At 43.2% G+C, this 24,479-nt stretch overlaps 1 protein-coding gene across 2 annotated transcripts in view; it reads right to left on the reverse strand.

The window, feature by feature from the left end:
• Positions 1-1,863: 1,863 nt before the first annotated feature.
• The window catches only part of TRABD2A (TraB domain containing 2A), an 83,413-nt gene continuing 60,797 nt past the window's right edge, over positions 1,864-24,479 (reverse strand). For both annotated transcript variants that reach the window (XM_090131815.1, XM_090131814.1), the window contains 3 exons: positions 12,860-12,950; positions 6,420-6,674; positions 1,864-2,597 (listed from right to left, as the gene is read on the reverse strand). In XM_090131815.1, coding sequence (XP_089987941.1) covers positions 2,402-2,597; positions 6,420-6,674; positions 12,860-12,950 — 542 coding nt within the window. In that variant the 3' untranslated portion in view covers positions 1,864-2,401. The remainder of the gene's footprint in view (positions 2,598-6,419; positions 6,675-12,859; positions 12,951-24,479) is intronic.

The raw sequence follows: 24,479 nt of genomic DNA on the forward strand, positions 1-24,479 counted from the left end.
CCACAGTGATTGGTACGGATAAAGATGTGAAGGGTACAAAACACTAGACTAGTCCACAAGTATCAAGCCAAGCCCATGTAACTCTCAAAAATACCTTGAATGAAACTGGGTTGAAAGACTCTTAGGATGCAGCCTTTGCAAGCAAGAAATCTGTCACAATTCATCTCTGTTTTCCTGACAGTCAGGCACTTGGAAACAACCTACAGATGAGTGACATCACCAAAACTGAGTCATCCATAGAACAAGTTCTGATCTTTGTGGTTCATGAATGTCTTATAGTTACCCGTCTCTCATGCCAGTATAAAAAAAATGATGGCGGCTGTTCCACCCAGCACAGAAGTGAAACTCAGGAGTAACTGTGGAGGAGTGAACAAAGAGAACTGCCAGACTATGACTATTTTATGAAGGGCAGCCTTTATCTGGTAATGGAAAAAGGGCATGAAAGCTCTCCACTCCCTTCTTCCAATGTTTGCAGACCCCACTGAGTCTGTGCCACAGCTGAGAGGGGACAGCAATTCCACAATGCCAAAGCATGGGCTAGCAGATAGCAGAACATTCTGGTGTAATGCTTTTCATGCCTGCCTCAGATGCACTCATAAGTACACAAGCATTTGCTCAGTTTGTCAGGCTTGCAGTGCATGGCTGTAGCTAAGCTATCCCCCATTTGAACAGATCTGTTCAGATCACACTGAGCCCAAGGAAAATAAGGCCAGACACACCAAGTCTATGAGAGTTTACACCAGCAGATGACTAGTCAGAGAGGGGAGACAGACAGGAACACATCACCAACCTGTCTGCTATGTCATCCCATGGAAAACAGAATGTCTCTGAGATGTTGGTGTCTTTTGATAAGGAATATGCAATGAATTGATTCTGTCTTCTACCCCAGTGCATAAAAACTTCTTTCCCTGTTGCAAACAGCAATATTCAGCCTCTGCTTTCTTTCTTTTCCTCACTAATCTGAGGCTTTGCTTACGTACAGTCCTCCTGGAAGAGGACCAGGATTTGAGATCCTTGGATGAAAAGTCTGTTAACACACCTAGAAACATTTTTCCTCCTGGAGGAAAGCAGAATTGTGCAGCAGAAGGAGGAGGAAAAATGTGCTTTTTACAAGTAACAAGAAGTAGTGAAGTACTTTCATAAGAAGAGAAATCTGAAGAAATCATATCCTTTGATGTCTCACAGGGGCAGGGATCTGCTGTGCATGCAAGGTGCCAAGGCCTGAATTTGCTGTAAGTCCTCTCACAGGTTAGACAAAAAATTTCATGAGACTTTCCTGTGCTATGAAGCCCTTCCAAGATGAGGGAGGACATGTTTCTCATAAGATGAGTCAGCATGGGCACAAGAGGAGGTCCTGTACAGAGACAAAAAACCATTATCACCACTTTCATTATCACCTAGAACCATGAGTCAATATAGTATGTTCATTTTAAGTAGATAGCAGAGGACCTAGAACAATTTGGAAAGTCTGATGATCAGTAGAAAATTGTCAAAGATTTCCTGGAATGGAATCTAACTCTGTAGAAGTATAAGAAAGGATTTTCCTTCCCCCTCACCCTTTTCCCCCTCCCCTCCCCCCCCCAAAAAAAGATAATGAATCCAACGATAAAATAACAATATATTTTTGATTTAGATAAAGAGGGGAAACCTGATTCCAGTGTTGCAAGATCACCTACTGAAAGTTTCTTATTTTGGAGGCAAATATAAAAACCACAAGTAAATAGAAACTGCAAAAACCCAGCAATCAGTTTTTCCTAAAACACACATTAGTGTTAAAGAGCCTGGACACTGGAGGTTAAGTTGTATCCGTCTTACAACAGTGCTACACAGACAGCAGAAAACATTGTGTTTGTAAGTCTTTACTGTTTTATTCCATTGTAGAAGGTGTTGTTTATAAACCTTTATGTACAATCTGGAGCCCTAATAAGCAGGAATTAAAAAGGATTAAAAGCATTACCAGAGAATACTAACCTCTTCCTCCCAGCTGTGTTCATATGACCAAAATACTCTGTTCTAATAAACAAGCTAGTGGTGTGTAAATCCCCACACAAGGCACTGAAGGTGCAAAAAGTGTAACTCAGTTGGGCTCATACAGCTAAACAACAGCTATGTTATAGCAACATTATACACTTCCCCAAAGCATTATGGGATAACATGAAGTCACTCTTCTGCAAGAGAAGGATAAAGAAGACTTTCATTAAAATATCTTCTCCTGTATTGGGCAGGTCAAACCAGTTAATAGTGTTAATGATCCAGGTTCAGGAAAAGGAAGCAGTCTGAGAACACCCCACAGAATAGGTGTCCCACTCACAAAGTCTTCCATTTTTATTTTTATCTTTAATTTAAGTCTCTTTTTTTGCTTTTTAAGGGGAGAGCTCTGCCACTCGGCTCCCCTTACATCTCAGTGCAGCCTAATCATATGCATAGCCAAAGTCAGTAGTGAGAGCAAAAGGGAGTGGGAGAGCTGGTGAGAGCCACTGTGTCTGTGCGAGCTGGTGTCTGTGCGAGCGGGACTGAACCGTCCATGGCCCCGGGGCTGAGGTTCCACTGTGATGTAGCCATTGATGATACGGATACGGGGAGGAGGGTCGGTGGCACTGCAAGGCAAGCAAAGAAGAACGTCAGTCCAGACTTAGCCAAGAACTGGCTGAAACCCACACAGCAGGACATTGCTGGCTTCTGTGCCCCACTGCCCATCTTCTGGGCACTCAAGATGCTGGGCATGGTCTCTTATACTGGCTCCATGCTCACCAAAGTATTGGGTCTAATGGCAGAAACTTGCTTCTTCCTTTCTTGAAGGGCATGGGCAGTTCTCACACAGCTGATGTATACAGAAGCCCTAGCTCAAGTGTGAATCAGTCTTGAGGGACAACATGGAACAAGCTGAGGAGGGTGGGGACTGCCCTGAAACACTAGTAGTGCTCAGACTTACCCAAGCAGCCTGATCTCTGCTCCTACACAGGCAGGTAGGTGGGCAAGGTGACAGCTTTCCTAACACTCCAGCTAGGCAGAAAATAAGAACAAAACCACTTGTGCTTCAGAGGAGCATTCCTGCACCAGAATTGCTTTGCTCAGCTCTACAGGAATGAGGCACTTGCTTTCAGCTGAATCCATTCTCCCCTACCATACTTCTCTACGTGTGCACTTCAGTCTGGACTATGCTCACCCCTTTCCTTCTTGTTCCAGGGGTCAGGAATTACAAAGAGTTGAAATGACATCCCCTAAGGAGAGAAAGAGACCCGGCCAGAAACACCTCCTAAAAACAGAAATGTCATAGGGAAAAGATCACAGTGTCTCAAGGTATCTCTGGTGGTACTGAGGACCCTGGGCTAGTGATGAGCATGAGCTGAGTGAGAGCCTACAAAATACTATGCTCCCATTATGGCAGCACATGGTGAAGGAGAGGACTTTTACCCTGCAGGCTGCTGACACGAACTGCCCAGAGCTGAGTGAGCTCCTGCAGTGTTGCTGTGCAAGTTGAGGCTTAGAAAAGATATAAGGGTCTCTCTTTGGACAATGGATTAAAGCCATGAGTGATGCCAAACCTACAAGGCTGATGTGCCTTCCAGGGCATCACGGTGCTGTGTGAAAATGGAAGACAAATTGTGACAAAGTCAGAAGCAAACCTACCTGCCAAACACAACAGCAAAGTCATATTTCCTGCATCTAGTCCCTAACTGTTGTGCTCTATTCTTGCCTCATTTTGGCTAAGTGCATAAAGCAGGAATGCTTTGGGAAATGAAAGGCAATTAGCATTCTTTTTAAAAAATCATACCCTTCTGTGTGCAAAGGTCCCATAGGATGTCTGAGCAGAGAAACCAGCAGGTGGCACAGGAAAGAAATACAGCTGTTAACTGACACATACATACAGGAGCATGAACCAAAGCAATTCAGCCAAATCACAGAATCACAGAATTGTAGGGGTTGGAAGGGACCTCCAGAGATCATTGAGTCCAACCCCCCTGCCAAAGCAGGATCCCTACACCAGGTCACACAGGTAGGAGTCCAGGCGGGTCTTGAATATCTCCAGAGAAGGAGACTTCACAGCCTCCCTGGGCAGCCTGTTCCAGTGCTCCGTCACCCTCACCGTAAAGAAGTTCTTGCGCACATTGGTGCGGAACTTCCTATGCTCCAGTTTCTGTCCATTTCCCCTTGTCCTGTCTCTACACACTGCTGATAACAGTCTGGCCTCACCATCTGCCCCCCACACCTTAGATATTTATAGAGCTGGATCAGGTCCCCTCTCAGTCTTCTTTTCTTAAGGCTAAACAGACCAAGTTCACGTAGCCTTTCTTCACAGGGGAGATGCTCCAGGCCCTTCACTATCTCTGTAGCCCTCTGCTGGATTCTTTCCAAGAGATCCCTGTCTTTATTGTAATCCAATGCACAATTGCGTTGAGTGACAATTAGGTCACTCAGGCTGCATCCTTCACATTTCCAGGCGTGAAGTTATAAATGCAAGGCTCATGCATCAGGGGCCTGGGAGCATTCCTGTGACAAGGCACCAGGGAGTTCGTGCAAGCAGGAGCCGGGTGTCCGCAGTGCCACCAGGTGGGGCTGTCCGCTCGGCACAGGGCCGCGTGGGCAGCCAGATGCAGTAAGAGCCTAGCGCCTGAGCAGGTTTCCAGCTCAAAGGATGACCTAATTGGTAGAGGACAGAAAAGATTACAAACAAAAAAGAAAGAAGGCGTTTTCTGCTCCCGTATTTATGTCATAGTTTCCTAAACTGTCATAATTAGCTTTGCTTCTACTTCACTACTGTTTTGCACTTGCAATCCAGTATGCTCCCCTAAAACATCTCCAATTCAGTCACAATAACACATCCTCCAATATTCTATCTCCTGAAGGCATTGAGGCTTACTTCAGGGCACCTACTGATGCTCCTGAGCTTCACAAGAATAACTGCCTATGAAAAACAGAAGATGCTGATGTGCAGTTAGGGTGGGAGCTTAGGCTGATAAGGACTCCAAATCATTAGTTGGTGTTTCAGCACAATGGATTGTCAAGAGAAGCAAATAGCTGATATCAACTACATTAATAGAAATAAATGTAGTCTGCAGGCTTTCTCCCATCCCTGGAGATGTTCAAGGTCAGGTTCTGAGCACCTGATCTAGTTGTGGTGTCCCTGTTCATAGCAGGGGAGTTGGACCAGATGGCTTTTAAGAGACCCTTCCAACTCAAACAATTCTGTGATTAAATGTTACAGTAAAACACAGTATCAGATGTGATCAATATAACAATTTGTTGAATTGGCATATCTTGGACTGTGTATATGTCTGTCAGTGGGCATGCAAACCTCTACGTACATTTGTCTCCCCTTCTCCCCAAACCCTGTGCACTTAGTTTGGAAGGAGGAAGGAGTGAAAACTGCCCTAGAAAAGAGGGAAAAGAGTTTGATCTAAAAAGTTTGACAAAGGCTGAATGCTTGGAACAGAAAAAAATCAAAAGCTGCTGCACCAGTTTGCAGCTTATGAAAGCACTGTATTACTCAAAGCAGTGGTACAGCTGGGACAAAGAGGCATGATACTCAGGACTTTGGGGACCAGGAAGAAATATGCTTTTGAGAGAGAAAAAATGAGGGTAGAAACAGTTTAAGAACTGCAGGTCTTCTCCATCTTCTTGACCTTTTTGTTCATTTATAGCACCACAAAAATAACATGTTCTCAACCTGAACATGGCAGAAATATAAGAAGAGCTAGAATCAGGCCTGTGTGTTATTTGACACAAGGTAAACATTAATGTTCACATTCAGCTGCAGACCTAAGTATTACTTGTGAGGGAGAAGGAGTCTTTTTTGCAGGCTGCTATAATTCCTGTAGGTGAGAAAGCTCTTTTGTGTGAAAACTGCCAGGAGGATGTGAACCTTCTCCCCACAACATGCTCCATTTTTCATCTTAACTCAATCATGCTTTGGGTTGTCATTCTCTTTTTTAGATCTCCTGTAATGCCTCAAGGCTTGCATGTTCTTTAGCACTGGAAGAATACAGATACTAGGAATACTGTGTAAACACTGTCCAAATGCAAGGAGCACGTATGCTAGACATGAGAGTTCCCACATATGCAGCTGCTCTTGGGTAAAAATCCAAGAGGCTACCAGTGGACCCAGTCATCTGTGATTAAGATAGGTACTATGTACTTACAATCCCTTGAGCTCAAATGTAAAATGTTTTAGGCAAGGCTTCCATGCATGTTATGCCTGGTTTTCCACCAACCTAACCCTATAGGAAGAAGCAATTTCATCACTAAAAGCACATCAGCCTTGAGTAAATGTCTCAGCAAGAATCATGGTGAGGCAGATCAGATCCTACACCCTCAGAACATATCTAGCTTCTGCAGGAGTTTGGCCTACTTCATTCATCAGTCCAAGCTAAAATCCAATTTGCATGCCAAGCCCACCTCCCCTCCCAGCCGTTAGCTACCTTTCTTCAAAGCGAACCCATAGGTCATTAAACTGCCGCAGTCTTTGCTTCTTCTGGTGCTGCTTCTTCTTTTTGTACTTTCTCTCTACCTTCTCCAGCACGTCGATGCCATCAGGGAGCAGCAGGTGAGGCAAGAGTTCTTCCTCCTCCTCTTTCAGGGTATGCAATGACAGTGGGAGCTCCTGGGACACTACATAAGGGTGATGTGCTGGTGAGGACGATGAAAAGGCTAACAAAGTTTTGGAGAGCTTTTCGCTGGAAGAAGGAGGGAACATGGATAGCATTTTAAAGGCTTTGAGGCAGAATCTTGGTACAGATATCATCAGGACAGATACAAAACAAATGTTTTCTCCAGATAGAAAAGTATGGTTATTTTTCTGCCTTGTATTCCTATTTCCTCTTCCTGAAGTAAATATTCTGACCAAAATATTTGTCTTTAATTAAAAAAAAAAAAAAACTTTGGAAAAGAGGTAATTTGGATCAGAGAAAAAGATGCAGTCTGGCCCAGGGTATAAGAGCAGTTGGGAGTATCTTTGCAAATCTGTAAAGAGACGAAAGAGGAATCATTTTCAAAGTCAGAGAAGTTCAAACCATACTCTTCTAATTTGAATTCCAGCAGAACACAGTCCAGTTGGTTTCTTCCAGCAGTTCCTGTCATGATGGGGATAAAGGGCAGGGATGGGACAACTAGGATACATGCTAGTCCTTGATCAGTGAATTTCAGTGGTAGAGAAGGCAAGCCACAAGCTAGTCCACAGACTATGGTCTTGTTTGCAGAAATGAATCTTGAATATGCTTCGAAATTGCTTAGAATTGGAAATGGCTCAGTATACCACTAAGCAATCTTTTGGACCACTTAATCTGCAAGTAACTGCAAGGAGAGTAGACTAGCAAGGGCAGCATCAAGGCCACCATCATAGGGGAAGTGGTAAGAGGCTGAGTAATTACAGCCAATTACTCCAAAGCAGATGTGAGCTTTGCATGCACTTACAGCGAACAGTGAGGAAATAGGTGTCAGGCCTTTAGCTTTCTAGTTGCATTGGTCCCAGATTTAAAAATGTCTGGTTTAGACTGGCAGCATGATCTGAAAGTTCAAACATGCTGCAGTCAGACTATAAGGGTATTCCACCTCTCTCACATGCCAAGTCTGAGAAGCCTTTGTCATGGTCCCTGAAAACTTTAAGGCCTTTGACATAGTCCCCATAATACCCTTCTCTCCAAATCAAAAAGATGGATTTGACAGGTGCACTGTTTGATGGATGAGGACTTGGTTACAAAATCACACCCAGAGAGTTGAGGTCAGTGGCTCAATGTCTGAATGGAAATTAGTGACAAGTGCTGTCCCTCACGGATCAGTACTGGGACCAGCATTCTTCAACAACTTTATCAATGACATCAACAGTGGCATCGAGTGCAGCCTCAGCAAGTCTGCAGATGACACCAAGTTGTGGGGTACAGTTGATACACATGAGGGATGAGATGCCATCCAGAGACGCCCAGACAGACTCAAGCAATGAGACCAGCAGAACGCCACGAGGTTCAACAAATCCAAGTGCAACTTCTGCACCTGGGTCGTGGCAACTCCCACTATCAGTTCATGAGGTATGATGTAAGGATGGAGCACAGCCCCGCTGAAAAGGATCTGAGGGTACTGGTGAAAGCAAGCTGGACGTGAGCCAGCAACATGCCCTTACAACCCAGAAACCCAACTGTATCATGAGCTGTATCAACAGAAGCATGGCCAGCAGGGCAAGGGAGGTGATCCTGCCCCTCTGTGCTGCACTGGTCAGGCCTCACCTGGAGTACTGCATCCAGATGTGGAGTCCTCAGTACAGAAGAGATGTGGAGATGTTGGAGTGTGTCCAGAGGAGGGCCACAAAATTGTTCCAAGGGATGGAACATCTCTCCCAGGAGGACAGGCTGGGTGAGCTGGGGCTTTTCAGCCTGGAGAAGAGAAGGCTCTGGGGAGACCTGAGAGTGGCCTTCTAGTATATGTGAAGGGAGTCTATTAGAAGGAAGAGGACAGACTCTTCAGTGGGGTCTATTGTGAAAGGACAAGGGGAGTGGCTTCAAACTGAAAGAGGGGAGATTTAGGTTGGATACAAGAAATAAGTTTTTTACAGTAATGGTGGTGAGGCACTGGCACAGATTGCCCAGGGAGGCCAGAGAAATTCAAGGTCAGGCTGGATGGGGCTCTGAGCACCTGATCCAGCTGTAGATGTCCTTGTAGACTGCAGGGGAGTTGGACTAGATGGCTTTTAAGGGTTCCTTCCAACGCAAGTGATTCTATGATTGTATGAGCCCAAGAGATCACTGAGTCAAGACCCCAGAAATGGCTGTCAGGGCAATTCTAACTCAGTTTAGTGTGAAGGGGATGTTTCAAAGAAACAACCAGCTCCACCCTGATTACTCAAGCTCTGTTTCATAATACCTCAAGTAAGCAGCATCTCCCCACCCATATTACAAGATATGCAGCCTGCATGCAGTCTCCTATTCAATCTCAGCTTTCCTTGCCCACAGTTCTTTTCCTTGTTTGGAACAGAGATTCTATCTCTTTCCATGTTCACAACTTTCTGAATAAACCTACATACTCAATTCACTCTGTGAACACAGCACAACACAAATATTTATCTGATCTATAGACTACTTTATAAAGATAAGAGATGCAGAAGTTTTTTGTTGTTTTTTTTAACAGGACAAAGTTGGAGACTGGATTGGACTGGAACTCAGAAAGGTAACAAAAGAGTACAGACCACTGTGCAGAAACATGACTTCAGTCAGTGAAGCCTTCCCAGCATTATGGAGTGTTTCTTTTCTGTTCTGCAAAGCCATGGAGAGCAAGAAGCCCAGTATACGTGTTTTGGCATGGCTGGTGTTTTCAAGCTAGCTCATCACTGTGAACACATTTCCTTGATAGATAGTAAAGAAGATCCATCCTGAAAGAGGGTGAGATTGCGGGCTGCAAAATCAAGGAAGAAGTAAATGGAAAATGAAGAGAGTGTGATCTTATTTCCTGCAAGGAAAATCACATGTGAAGAGCTTTATGTGACAGAGACTGGTGCAGAAAGATTTGTGGGCTGTTCATTCCACTCAGAATCCTTGTGATTGCCATAGCATTACTTTATCACCTCTGAGCTGTCACGATACTTCAGCTTTCCTCCACAACATCTCATATCCCCTAACCTTCATCTTCGCTTTACTGATTGACACACATCCTGTTGTCTCTAGGGACATGATTTACCTCTTTAAAGATCCTCTGATTATGGTTCCCTTTACTTTGATTGTAATTCACATGTCTGTCTTTTTATTGGTGAAAATCTCTGAGTGGGCACCACTACTCCTCCTCTGTAGATAAGATTACCTTATTGCCTGCAGCCTCCTCTACCAAATATATGGCCAGAAGATGCTAAAATATTGCTATAGCCACAGCCAGGACAACCTCCAAACTGCATGGCCAGCTGTTTATTAAGATACCTGCAGCATCGGAGCACCATGAACAACAGATACTCACGTACATAATCTCTTCTGCAGCACTACCTACAGGTGATTCTTCCAGAGACCCTTTGAGCAACTGCTAGAACAGGCATACAAATATAGAAATGCTCTCATCTTTCCCCATGGATTCTGACATACTCTTGCAATGGGTATTTCTGTTACCTCAATTGTTCTCCTACAGATCTCACATTTTTCTTGAAACTCTTTGCTACCACATAATTCAGAAATGTTATCACTTTTTTTTTCAAAGAAAACATTAAAATGTTGTTTTCTCCATGTTACTCACTCAGTCAGCTTTAAAGTCAAGGTTCCAGGAAAGACCTTCTGTTCAGTACCCCCCAGTAAAGTGTCTGAGATGCAATTAGTGCAATTAGTTATGGAAGGCACGGAAGGTGATGGCTGGACAGTGAACTCTGTCAATATGGTCAGAAAAATCAGGTGGCTAGCTTTCCTGAGAACCATTGAACCCATCTCCCTGATGCGTGAAGATCTAGCCTTCCTTCTCACAGTCATCTGCCCTTGATCTCCTTACACATACCTCTTTACAGAGCAGCAGATTCATAAAATCATATAATCGCGTGATGGTTTAGGTTGGACGGACCTTAAAGCCCACTCAGTTCCAATCCCCTGCTGTGGGCAGGGATGACACTCACCAGCTCAGGCTGCCCAGTGCCCCATCCAACCTGGCCTTGAGCACCTCCAGGAGTGGGGCACCCACTGGGCAGCTGTTTCCCTGGGCAGCTGTGCCAGGGCCTGACCATCCTCTGAGTAAAGGATTTCCTACAAACATCTAATCTAAACCTTTCCTGTTTTATTTTAAAACAGGTCTCCTCATCCTATCAACTATGTGCCCATGGAAAAAGTCAGTCTCCGTCTCCTTGATAAACTCTCTTAAATACTGTAAGGCAATGAGTTCCCCAGAGCTTTCTGTTCTCCAGGCTGAACAAGCCCAGCTCCCTCAGCTCTTCTTCATCTGGGAGGTGCTCCAGCCCTCTGAGTTATCTTTGTGGCCTCCTTTGGACCTGCTCCAACAGCTCCATATCCTTCTTGTGCTGGACCAAACTTGGACGCAGCAATGCAGGGTGGGCTGCAAGAAGGCAGAGTAAAGGGGGACGACCTCCTCCCTCTCCCTGCTGCCATCCCTCTGTTGATGCAGCCCAGGATGCTGTTGGCCTTCTGGGCTACAAGCACACACTGCTAGCTCATGCCCAGCTTTTTGTCTCCAGAGAGACTGACCAGGAGGGAAATGGGTACTACAGTGATTCTCAATCACTAACACACTGTGCCTTTTTTTGGTGATACTGGTTTGAATACAGTGCTTGGTTGGATCAACTTAATCCGCTTGTCCCTTCTTGGGTCTTGACTGTTACTTACATCCTCTCCTTTTGTCAGTCCCAGAGCCTCTTATCTGTTGCATAAGGAACTTTGGGAGCAAAAGGGAGGTTCTTCCTGCTCCTATCACAGATTAGAAGATTTTGTTTATTCTCAAGTATATATTGAGCTCTCTACGTTTTAAGAAGCTGCTATAACTGTTTTTAGGAATATCTAAACTAAGAAAGTTCTTAAAAACAAAAAAGATGATAAAAAATTTGTTTTTTTATTATCACCATAAACACTGATACACTGAGTATTGCCTAGCATTACTTCAGTATTCAGGATTATTAAGTCTTGTATAGAAGCGCAGAGGCCTTCTCTTTGTCAGATTACCTACTCGCTGGTGGCAGCAGGGTCAGGGGATGCACGGATGTACTTAAGGGGATGTGTTTGGGGTAGATAATGCTTCAGTGCAAGTGGACAATCTCAGTAATCACAGAAAAAATCTGGCCTGCCAGAATTTAAATTTCACAGTCTAAAAAAGGCAGCAGAAGTGCTGCAAAGAGAAAGATAGAACAATGCAGCAGGAGAAGAATATCTGTTATTATTTTGCACCGTATCTTACTGGAGCCCCCGGCATAGCACAAGACTCTGCATGTGCCCCTGGACAATCCACATAAAAGAAAAAAGTCCAGTGTTAATCCTAAAAGCCCCTTATCAGAAATGTGAGGAAGGAGGAGCAGAGATGCAAACACTGAGGGAGGGAGAACATTCCTGGTGCAGAGGATGAAAGGGAAACAGTAACATAATTGAGATCAAACCTTTTTTCCAGTGTGGCCTTTTAGCAGTGCCTGTAGGGAAGAATGGAGGTATTCTGAGGGATACAAGGACACTTCTTTGGCAAAAGACTAGAGATGGGGGAGAAGAGCGTTGCAGAGTCTAAGCTGGTGGCAGGTAGTTCAAAAAGCATAGGTAATCCTCTGCAGAGTATGGAGATCATTTGGCATTTTATAGTAAACTGAGTAACTGAGATCATGGAGATAGATGAAGGCACCCACTGATAGGCTGGGGAGAGGCTAAGGGGATAACTCAAAGGACAGCTACAAGACATACCAGAACAGCAAGTATCCTGGCTTATAAATGCAGGAAAGAGCAGAGGACGTGAGAGCTATTACTTACGGTGGGGACAGACTAGCAAGAGACTAAGTGGACCCTGGGCAGCCAGATTCGAGGCTTAGAGTAATATGGAAGAATGAAAAATAGCATTGTAAGAGAAATAAAGTGTTAAAAGGTAAGGCAGCTGAACGCTTAGGAGGAATGAAGGAACACAGAAGCCTGCGTGGTACAAGACAGTGTCCAGATCTGCTGAACCAAGAATGCATATTCTATGGAAGTTAGTTAAAGAGCTAAAACCTCAGAAAAAAAAAAGTTTATTTTATCCAAAAAACATACAGGCCAAACCCAATAAAATCCTGCTTCCTAACTTGCTTTATGGAAAAGTAAGCTGCTTCAGCAAACAGAAGGAGCCCAGCTCATTGTTTAGCATATTTTCAGCTGCTACTACCTCTTCATGACTGTTTACAAAACCACCCTCCCTACAAAAGCTCAGCTACAATAAAGGCATGCATTACTTGTTGATGGCTTGTCCAGCTGGGGTGTGCTCTACATCATACCCTTCTCTCCTCAAAACATCGATCACTGTGTTGTTGCCCATGAAGTGACCTGCAGTTAAGAGAAAAATGAAATCAGAACTTAAGAAACAAAGGGCAAGAGAGAGAAGGGCAACAAATACCTTCCTGATCGTAGAAAGTGTGTCACATTCAGAGCATGCAGTATTTTACCATTTCACACACCAGAAACACAGGACCTCTAACAAGGGACTGTTGAATCTTCCCAGGCTTGTTTCAGTTAGCACATTCTGCATTTCTGAAATACAGGTGTGATTGAAAAGCTACCTCTCATTGAGTAGATTAGTATATCCTCATGCTTCTGTAGATTTCTTGGTACAGTAAGGGATAAAGCTGTGAGAGAACTGTTCAGGAGCAGCAACTAGAGTATAACAGGCAGTGGTTCAAACTGGCCTCACGTCTGGCCTCAACATTTGCATCATTCTAGCATCTTTACACCATTAAGAGCACTAGATGAGATGTCAGTCAACATCATTAAGAATTTTTAAATGATTAAGAACCACGTAACTACAGAAAACAAAAACAGCTCTGAACGCCATTAACACAGGTCAACCCTTTGGGTTCTTTCATTATAAGCCACTGGAGAAAAAAAAATCCAATTCAGTTGTGCTAACAAAAGTTTGGGAAGGTCTTAGCTAGCTCTGCTCTAATTCTGTGATTTATGGCTCCACTCTATTTTCAGCCAGATGTAGTGGCTGTTCAGCCTGTAATTTGGCACCATAATGAACAAATGATTGCACAAGTGTATAGGGATTTTGAAGGACTCTGAATGCTCTACATACTGACTGCGGTTCGCAATCACTCTAGCACCTCATCAGACAAGGCTGCTGAGAAGCAACAAAGGCCTTGCACAGGCCCTTACAGATCTAGCTTTTTGGAAACATCTGTCAATTTAACAGCCTACAGTAATTAAAATTAGGCTTGAGCAAATGCCTTAATAAACAACTCTCTTGCTTTTATAGATCTAAGTAGTACTAACACTGGTACCTCCAGAAAAAAACATTTTCTGCTAATGTTCTTCAGAAATAAATAAGAATTAAACAACCAGAATGCTTCCAACAGACAGGACATGCATGGAGACAGGAAGCAAAGTACAGTGATGACACTTACCCCAAGGAATTTCTGATTTTTTAGAGTAAAATAAGTTGGATGAACAGAAGCACAAAATTGCAGTTTCTCATGACACAACAGCAAAAAGCATATGAAATATCAGCTTAAAGCATGATACTTGGATGGTATCACTTGAGCACAAGTATTTATTAAAACAAAGCTTCTCCAAGAGCCTAAGAAATCAATGTAATCTAACTCAAATGAAACTTTTTTAATGTAGCAATGCAATATCCACATAATTGGGTGAGAAAATACAATATTTTCTCACCCAATAACTACATTTTCTTCAAACTTCTCAGTCTTAACTTCTGTTTTCAGAAGAAGCAAAGCTTGATTTTGATGTGGACGTAATTTAACACTGCTGGTGCCTGTTGTGTGTTAATGTTTCAGCCTCAGGTCCTGTTAATATGTGGAAAGTGAGAATTTTGTCATGTCAGTGAAGAGACCTGATGTGGGGAACATTAGTGATTGGAATTAAACTTCGTAAAAAAGTAAAAGTAGCCACTGGAAGTTCAACATTAGGTTCATAAGGCACTGAACTTAGTTGTCATCTCTCACCTTTAACACAGAGGAGAAATACATGCAGCAGAAAAGGGAGAGGTGATTCATTCACCATTCTCCAGACTCCCATGCTCCAGACTTCAGAGAAACTGGCACTTCCAAAGCATTATTAATCCTCTTGTGAGAGTGGAATGGGATAACTTACACACTGAGAAGTGCCTCTCTGCTGGTGAGGACTGAAGTGATGCAAAGAGTAAGCTCAGACTAGGTATTCATCTCAGTCAGGCAGCATTGAACAACCTGATTCCCTTCTGCAGTGGTGAAAGGAAGTGCCAAGGTTCTGAATTCTTATTTTCCTAATACAAGCCCTTCAGGATAAAGGAGACAAGATACAAAGCAATCTACCCGACAATCTCTAAAGATAACCAACTATCCTTGAGCCAGTTTAAGCACTTAGGGTCCCCACACATTTCAAGAGAAAGCAACAGAACATCTGTTCACATCACACCATCAAATTCACTACCTCTCCTCAATCTTCAGTTCCTGTTGCTCACAGTAGCAGTTTAGACTGGTATTTAGGAAATAGCTACTGCACATGGATGAATCCAATTTCTGTCCATGCTCAGGTGATCTTCTGACACAGAGTCTTCACCTTTTAAATTTGACACAGTCATAAAAAAATCTTTTACATCACACTCGTGCAAGCTTTCACAGAGAGCCTTTGCAGTGCAGTAAATTATGTGTACATAATAAGGAATAAGGGAGTGCTAAAATTGTCTAAAACACAACAGACAAAATGAACAAGTCGTGTAAAACACACATGCATATAAATACATGCAGGTATATGATACGAAATTGCTCAGAAGACATGACCAATCAGGAACAGCTCAGGTTGGGCACATTAAAGGATTACAAAATGTCAGTGCTTTCCATCAAAAAGATGGGTTATGCATGCTCCAATAGACAGATCTGGCCTGGGGACAAGAGGACTTACAGGCTCAACCTGAGTTTGGTATAAAATCAAAACATGATTGAAGGTTGAAGGTTTCAGGTACAGGACCTCTCTGATCTCAGGTAGCACTTTCACCCCTTTTCTAGGCTCTGACATAAAAAGAGCCTAGTGGTATGTGAGAGACCTGATCACCAAAAATAACCAGAAGAAAGATGAGAGAAACTGACCCTCCAATCAAGCAGCTAGAATGTAAGGGAGAATTAGCCCAAAGCCATATGACAAGGAGTAGGCCTCTTTCACCTGTTTTCTGTTTTAGCCTAACACGCTTGAATACCCCTCTAAAGAAAAGCCCCGGGCCCTGTCCCAACAGAAGTCCTACTCTTTTCTTTCTGTACACAGCCCTGCATTATCCTCACACCACTAGGTGCAGAGATGCCTCTGAGAGGTCAATTTAGTTAGGCAGGGGGGTGGGGAGCCAAGAATCTCTATTCTTCTGTTTTCAAGCTCAAAGCAAAACTAAGAAGCTGTTGTGTGATCAGCTCAGTCATGCACTCTACTAGAGTGAGACCTCTGCCTCTAATCTGCATTGAAAGGAGATGGCCTGCAGGGATCACAACAAGCAGTATGCCAGAACAGCCATGCTGTGAGTCTGACTTGTGCTTGCAGACTGGCCCACGTACTCACATGTGCACTGAGCACTCCTGAACTCCCTCCAAAGCAATATCTGATCTTGCAGAACACAAGCTACGACTGTTGTCAAAGATTACTGTGAAATGTAGGTCTCTTACTTGCAGCTTTTACTACACAGGGACATTTTCATCTAGGCAACTGCTAGGTTTACTGGTTTCAGCAGAGATTTTTGAACTTAAATTTCAGCAATTGCGAGTTTTTAATGTTTTCAAATTAACAAGGAAAACTTGCACAAGAGAAGCTCAATTTCTGTTCCAGAAGAAGAAAACTGTTCTCTGAATTTCAAACAAATGCTTCGGTTCGAGATGAGTTTAAAATATACTCATTTCCTATTCCCTCTTTTAAAGTCATGTAGAAGGGAAGGCCCTAAGAACACAGAATTCTTTATGTCTGATGTGTTTTCCTTAGTAGAAAATCAGTGATTCCAAACTGCACCACATGCAGGCCAGGAACTCAAGACACAGCAGTGCACCAAGACAATAAATCACCAGGCATGCATATAAAGAAATAAAAATGCTTGTTAGGAAACCTGATCTGAATTGCTGCTCCTCAAGAAGTGGTGGGAACAGCTACAGCACAAGAACATAACAACACAACCACAAAATGGTAGAAGTTATTCTAGCCAATGGGGCATGCTAAAGCAGAATGCTTCTCTCTTTGATAGGCTGGGAGTTCTCGGATGGTGCCAGAGACTGCATGGGTCGCTGAAACAAATATTTTCAATACTGTTTCAGATGTACAGCTCTTACAGTAATTTGAGAGCAATTAGAAATATTTTAGAATAAGTTTCCTAGAAATGCCCGTGGGAAGGATCATCTGCTATCTGCTTTCCTAGACTGCTTCCAAGAATGGCATAAATTTGATTAACATGCCTCAGAACAAGACACCTGTAGGTGGCTGGATTAAAGTTACTGGCCTGAGGAAAAGGCATGATATGAGGCTGCTGACTATGCTATACACGAATAAAAAAAAGAGAAACTTCAGTAAAAATTATCACTTGACTGTGAGTCACAAAGGACAGCAGCTTGCTCATCCCCTTTCTGTGAGCCTTTCATTGCGTTACTCTTCTCCTACTCTTTCAGAGGTGGACGCCTTACAAAGCTAAAATGAGTTCCCACTAAACACTAAACACAACTGAGTAGGTAGAAAGTACTCCCTTGGTCAAATAGGCAGGGTCCTGCTAACAGAATGGTGTCCCCAGGCAAGAACCATTACAGGCAGATTTGCTTCATCCTACTCCACCGTCTGTTATTTTCTGACAAGATCTGAATTGGGTGAAACAAAATCAATTCTACAGAAATAAAATAATGCTTCCTAAATTTTTATTAATACTAACATTTTGGCACATGGCCAATGGATACCTCATGCTCTTTCAGTGACAAGCAAAGTCTATTTTTCAAACATATCATCAAATGACCTGGCTTAGCTCCCATTGGACTAAGTGGGCAAAGAGAGAGAACCCAATCAAGCACAGGTTTTACTGACAGAGATTATCTGAAGTAGGCATACTGCAGCAGCAAAATAAGAGAGTCCTCAGCTTTGTGTACCCATGTTACCACCAAACTTAGTTTCTAAGAGATCCTACGCAAAATTGAAAGAGGCTTTATGTTGTGGAAAGGAATGCTGTTATCCACTAAGCAGAGATTGGAGGAGTTGTAGAGAGTGATGAGGTCTTCCCTGAGCCTCCTCTCCAGACTGAACAATCCTGGTTCCCTCAACCACTTCCCATAAGACTTGTGTTTGATACTACTGATGGATGCTACTGACAGAAAGATATACCACAAACATACACTGAAAAAGATTACAGAATTATAGAATCGTAGGGGTTGGAAAACACCTCTGGAGGTCATCAAGTCCAACCTCCTGATAAAGCAGGTTCCCTACAGTAGGCTGCACAGGAAAGTGTCCAGGCGGGTTTTGAAAATCTTCAGGGTAGGAGACTTCACAATATTTCTGGACAGCCTGTTCCAGTGCGCTGCTACCCTCACAGTAAAAAAGTTCCTACCTGTGTTCAGATGGAGCTTTCTGTATTTGAGTGTGTGGTCCCTGTCCTGTCACCAAGCACCATCAAAAACAGCCTGGACCCATCCTCTTATACCCACCCGTTAGACATTTATAAGCTTTGTTAAGATCTATTCTCAGTCTTCTCCAGGCTGAACAGCCCCAGGTCTCTCAGACTTTTCTCATATGGGAGATACTCCAGGCCCCTCACCATATTTGTCATTCTTGAACTGGGGAGCCCAGAACTGGACACATTATTCTAAATGGCACAACAGAGTGACTCCCTTGATTGGTTGACTATATTCTTTTTAATACATCCCATTCAAACCATCCTAGAAGAAGTAGAAAAGAAAAGCACTTATCCTTGGTGCTCAGAAATCCAGGGAGAAATTTCACCATTTTGCTCATACATACACATGTGTATACCTTTTAAGGAAAAGTTGGGATGCAGAATACTGAGTAATGTTAAAGCAGATAGTTGTCTCTCCAGTGTAAAAGCCCACAGACAACACACACTTCTTCCTTCTATCAGTACTTTCCAAGTAATTAAAAGTTCAGGTATAGGAACACAAACCAAAGCTTCAAAAGCACGGTACTATTTTAAGTGCAATGCTGTCAGGAAAAGGAACTGAGGAAAATTAAAAGTGTGGTCATGGTCCAAACAGTGTTGTAAGTCAGCTTAAAGCCTCCCCACTTCTCAGGTGCAGGAGCAAAAGTATGCTGCATCATAATTCTGCATATGTATAGGTCAAATCCAACGCAAGCAGCTCTCCCATGCCCTCATCTTGCTGAGAATGCATACTTCCAAACATACTCCTCTTTGTCGTTGTCTGTAAGCTGAAATATTGCTCTACAAATGTTAAACTTGAGATTTTACTCATCTAAGGCCAGAAGATAAGAGTTTGCTTTAAAAAAAAAAGCATTGTTTCCTTCACATCTCCTTTTTAGTATAACATCTTCATCAACTGTACTTCACTACTCTCAATCCAGATGGGATTTCCACTGATTATAAGGCCAAATTTTAACCAAAGTTAACATAAGGAAATTTTTTCAGCATCATATGATACACTTTGTAAAAACAGAGTAACAAGAAATAGCTTCTGTTCAGGTAGCCTTAGCCATGAAGTCTCCATCTATGATGGCTTTTATGAGGAGTTTTCTACTACTGAAGCCCCAGCTTCATTAGGCAAGGAGACTTACGTGGCTGATTTTGTTAGCAGGCAGCATTAGCTTACACAATAAAGGAGGCAAATACCAGTGCTATGTCTGAGATACACCTCTCACAGTCACCTCTGCTACTGGACCTGCTCCTGTTCCACATAGGGGATTCCTTTCTCCCAGAACAGATATTAAGGACTTGAAATTCCACAAGCTTAAAAACACATTACAAGATGAAAGACTCCCTACTGTAAAGGTAGTAATAGGTAAATTTTTACCCAGTAAAGGTAGTATTAGGTAAATCCCAGCACAGAGAAGAAACTGATGGTCACCGAACTGTCAACATGAGCAGAAAGAACACACAGCTGTTTCACCTGGTTGATTTTGACAGTTCCACTCATATGTTCAGAGATTTGCAAAAATGCAAAGCTTCCCTCGTGTCAGAGATGTCAGGATAAATGCCCTTTATGTGAACCCTGGAGCTTTGGATCCTGTCTTCACAAACTATCTATGCCCTTTGGGGTTGTTGTTCTAATGAACCCTGTCATTAGCATTCTGCAGGCTGAAAGAAGTTACTACGGAAAACAGTCCCAAAGCTTCAGGCCTGTATCTGGCATTCTCAGATTACAGAGGTATAGGCACACCTTCAGGGACTCAACCTTTCCGCTCACCCAAAGAGGATAAAACGATGCTGCATTCCAAAGACAGAAAAAAGTGGGCAATCAGCAAGTCCTTTGTGCCCAGGGAGAAGCAAAGTGTTCTGAAACAGCTCATTCAGTCTCTTTTATCACTATTTCAGCTACCTGCTCCTCCCCCCATTTTTGTCCTCTTCCAGGATCTGCCTGGAATAGGACATTCAATACAGAGACCCAATTTGTCCTGGGGAAGATGCGTTGTTGTTTTGTTTTGTTTTGTTTTGTTTTCACCTGTATAATTGTGAATTTTTAAGATGTAAGAAACAAAAGAAAAAGCAACATGTATGTCCATCTGTTCAGTGCTCTTGGCTCCTAGGGCTGACAAATATCTTTCATGACAAACATTCTTCTATGATGGAGTGTTGGCATTTGTGGACAAGGGAAAGGCAACCGATGTCATTTACCTGGACTTGAGCAAGGCCTGCAGAAAAGAAGGCTGTGGGGTGACCTCATTGCAGCCTTTCAATACCTAAAGGGAGCCTACAAACAGGAGGGGAATCAACTCTTTGAAAGGGTTGATAACTGCAGGACAAGGGAAAACGGTTTGAAGTTGAGGGAGGGAAGACATCAGGGGGAAATTCTTTACAGAGAGAGCGATGAGGTGCTAGAACAGGCTGCCCAGAGAAGTTGTGGATGCCCCATCGCTGGAAGTGTTCAAGGCCAGGTTGGATGGAACCCCGGGCAGTCTGGTCTAGTACAAAATGTGGAGGTTGGTGGCCCTGCCTGTGGCAGGGGGGTTGGAGATTCATGATCCTTGAGGTCCTTTCCAATCCTGGCCATTCTGTGATTCTGTGAAATAATTGAGCAGTCACCCGAAATCCCAAGGACTGCCTCCAAAACTAGGCAGGTTGGAGGAAGCTATCTGGTGGACTTTGCTATGTGATCTCATGTACCCTGTTTTCCTTGTCCAGAGGCAATTGCGCTTATACAATGATGCACAAATCCTTAAAGGTGACTCAGGGGTGACATCTGGTCTGTATACAATTTCTTCATGAACAGAAGTAGAAAGGGAGGCAGTGATCTCTTCTTTCTAGTGACCAATGATAGGAGCAAAGAGCTTAAAGCTGTATCAGGGGAAGTTCAGACTGGATTTTAAGGAAAAGTCCTTGACTGAGAGAGTGGCGACACACTTTTACAGGCTCCACAAGGAAAAAGTCATGGGCCCAAATTTGTTTGGGCAAAGCTTCATATATATGGTTTAATTCTTGGTTTCCCCAGTCTATAGTCAAAATTTGGACCTGATGGCCCTTATGGTTCCTATCCTACACAGGATATGCTATGATTTTATTTTATGATTCATTCCATTTCTTCTTGCTGGATTCCACGTTAACTACCTGAGAGTTAACTTCAGTTTAGAGAGTATTAGTTGACTCAAATGATCAGAAGAAGACAACTAAGGTCTGAAACAACTTGCTGAATTTCTAATTCAGACATTGGTTAATCAGCCTGCTCATAACGACTCTTCTGGAGGTCTTTAGGAAAAAAAGATACAGGGAAAAAATGGCTAGTCCCTGGCGGCTTGAACCTGTACAAACTTGATAACACTAAATAAAACCATTTGTTATTTCCTTCAGTAATTAAAAGAATTTGTAGCTGAAGAACTATTCATCATCATCATTCTTCGTATACTTTAAAGCCTCAAAATATTGCATTTTCTCAAGAGCAGGAAAGAAAAAAAGAGAAAAAAAAAAAGGGAACGTTCCAGTATTTAAAAGATTAAGACTAACTTCTGAAGTTCTCCTATCAGCTAACATGTCTCAGCAAAGTCAGTCATCTCATCAGCAGGGATTTAAGGCAGCATAGATCCCTCTATACTGCTTACACATGAGATTGCACTTTTGGAGTTTCTCAGCTGTTCAAAAGAAGCCAGGAGAACTATAGGAATTTATACTCAGCTTCTAGAAACACTGGCTTAACCTGAGGCCTCAAAAATCAGTGTTTATGCCACTAAGAATGCTTTCTCCTGCACAAAAACTAAAAAAAAAAGGCTTTCTCCTGCATGGAAAAAAAAGGAAGGAAAAAAAAACAACAGTATTTTCTCTTATTTTCAGAATAAAACATAAGTAAGCTAAAGAAAACAAGCCACGCTCATCCTGGAATAAAAGTGACTAGGCAGAAGAAAGTCCAGCCCATCTAGAGTTGTGTCTGGTCAGAAACATCAATGGAAACAAAGAATGATTCTAAGAGTACCTCAGCAATAAAACATAGACTGTATAAATGGCACTTGAAATGGGCGTCACATTTACCAGTCTCCAGTCCACTGGGATATCCCCAGTTAGCCAGGATTGCCAAAAGATGATGGAGAGTGGCTTGGCAACCACATCCGCCAACTCCCTCAGCACTCTAGGATGCAGACCATCCGGCCCCATGGACGTGTGAGTGTCCAGCTTTCGGAGCAGGTCCAAAACCATCTCACTGTGGATCATGCAGGGCCTATTCTGTTCCCCATCCCTACCTACCAGCACAAGGGTCTGTGTGTCCAGGGAGCAACTAGTCTTACTAATAAAGACGGAGGCAAAGAAGGCATTGAGTACCTCAGCCTTATCCTGTCAGTTATACTGTGTTGTCCTCTGCATCCAACAAGGGATGGAGATCCTCTCTAGCTTTCCTCTTACTGTTGATGGATGTATAGAAATATTTATTGTTGCAAGTTCAGTTCTAGCTGGGCTTTGGCCTTTCTCATTTTCTCCATGCACAGCTTCACTACGCATTTGTAATCCTCAGAAGTTGCTTGCTCCCTTTTCCAAAGACCATAAACTTTCCTTCTGTTTTTGAGTTCCAGCCAAAGGTCTCTGTTCAGCCAGACTGGTCTGCTTCCCCACTGGCTTGTCTTCTGTGACTTGGAATGGTCAGCTCCTGCACCTTTAAGATTACTTCCTTAAAGTATTCACAGCCTTTCTGGGCTCCCATGCTCTCCACAACTACCTTCCAAGGGACTCTCTCAACCATGGTCCAAAACTGACCAAAGTCCTCCAAAGTCCAAGGTGGCAACTCTGCTGACTCCCCTCTGTGACTCAATAAGGATAAAAAAATCTATCATTTCATGATCACTTTGCTCTAGACTGCCTCCAACATTTACATCCCCCAGAAGACCTTCTCTGTTAACAAACAGCAGGTCCAGGATTTGCTGCCCCTTGTTGGCTCCTTTACTAGCTGTGTCAGGAAGTTATCTCCCACACACTCTAGGAGCCTCCAGGACTGTTCCCTTTCTGCTGTATTATAATTCCAGCAGATGTCTGGGAAGTTGAAGTCCCCCACAAGAACAAGGGGTAGAGACCTTGAGACCTTACCCATCTGTCTATAAAGTATCTTATCTACCTCTTTGTCCTTGCTGCGTGGAATACAGCAGACTCCCTTAATAATGTCAGTCTTACTGGTCTTCGCTTTTATTCTGACCCGTAAGCTCTCAACCTTATCATCACCATGACTGATTTCCATACATTCGCATTCTTTCTTAACATAGAGGGCTACACCACCGCCTTTCCTGCCTTGCCTATCTCTTTTGAAAAGTTGGTAGCCATCAATCACAGCACTTCAGTTGTGTGAGTCATCCCACCACATTTCCATCATGGCAACCATATCATAGTTTTCCAACCGCACAATGGCCTCCAGTTCCTTCTGTTTGTTACCCATGCTGTGTTTGTTAGTGTAAATACACCTGAGCTGGGCCACCTTTTGAGTGGGAGAAGCCCTAATACCCTCTTAATCATACTCAGATGTTTCCGTAGTAACCAACCTCACATCAACCCTTGAGTTCTTCCTACAAAAAGGTGTGTCATCCTCCTCCTTCACCAAGACACAAAACTGTGGGATCATACTAGCACATCCCCTTCTGCAAGCACTGGCATGTTACATACAGGGTCCTTTCTAGTGACCCCGGTTTTACACCCACCCCACTACATACCTAGTTTAAAGCTCTGTCAATGAACCTTCCCAATTCCCATCGTAAAACCCCTTTTCATTGGTAGAATAAGCTTTTCTCATTGGTTGCCAGCAGGCCTGGCCTCATGTAAATTGAGTCGAGGTCAAAAAAACCCAAACCCCTGCTGGGTACACCAGGCTCAGAGCCAAGTATTAATCTGCTGGCACATCGTGTTCAGTCCCTCATCATTCCCTATAACTGGAGGGATAGAGGAGAACATGACTTGTGCTCCCAAATCCCTGACCAGTCACCCCAAGGCTCTGAAGTCCTTATTCATAGCCCTTAGGGAAGTTCTTCCTATTTCATCACTGCCTACCTGAAACAACAACAGAGGATAATAATCAGAGGGCCAAACTGGAGAAGGAAGTTTCCTCCTTACATCTTTAACCTGGACCCCTGGGAGGCAGCAGACCTCCCATGTGATGGAACAGGACTTATCTCAGTGGTGCACATAGAAGGACAAGAAGCAGTGTACAAGAGGATACACAGAAAATTGCACTTAAACATAAGAAAAGGCTATTTTACTATGAAAGT

Source organism: Phasianus colchicus, chromosome Z (genome assembly GCF_987193195.1).
Source record: "Phasianus colchicus chromosome Z, bPhaCol1.hap1.1, whole genome shotgun sequence".
NCBI classification, from domain to species: Eukaryota; Metazoa; Chordata; class Aves; order Galliformes; family Phasianidae; genus Phasianus; species Phasianus colchicus.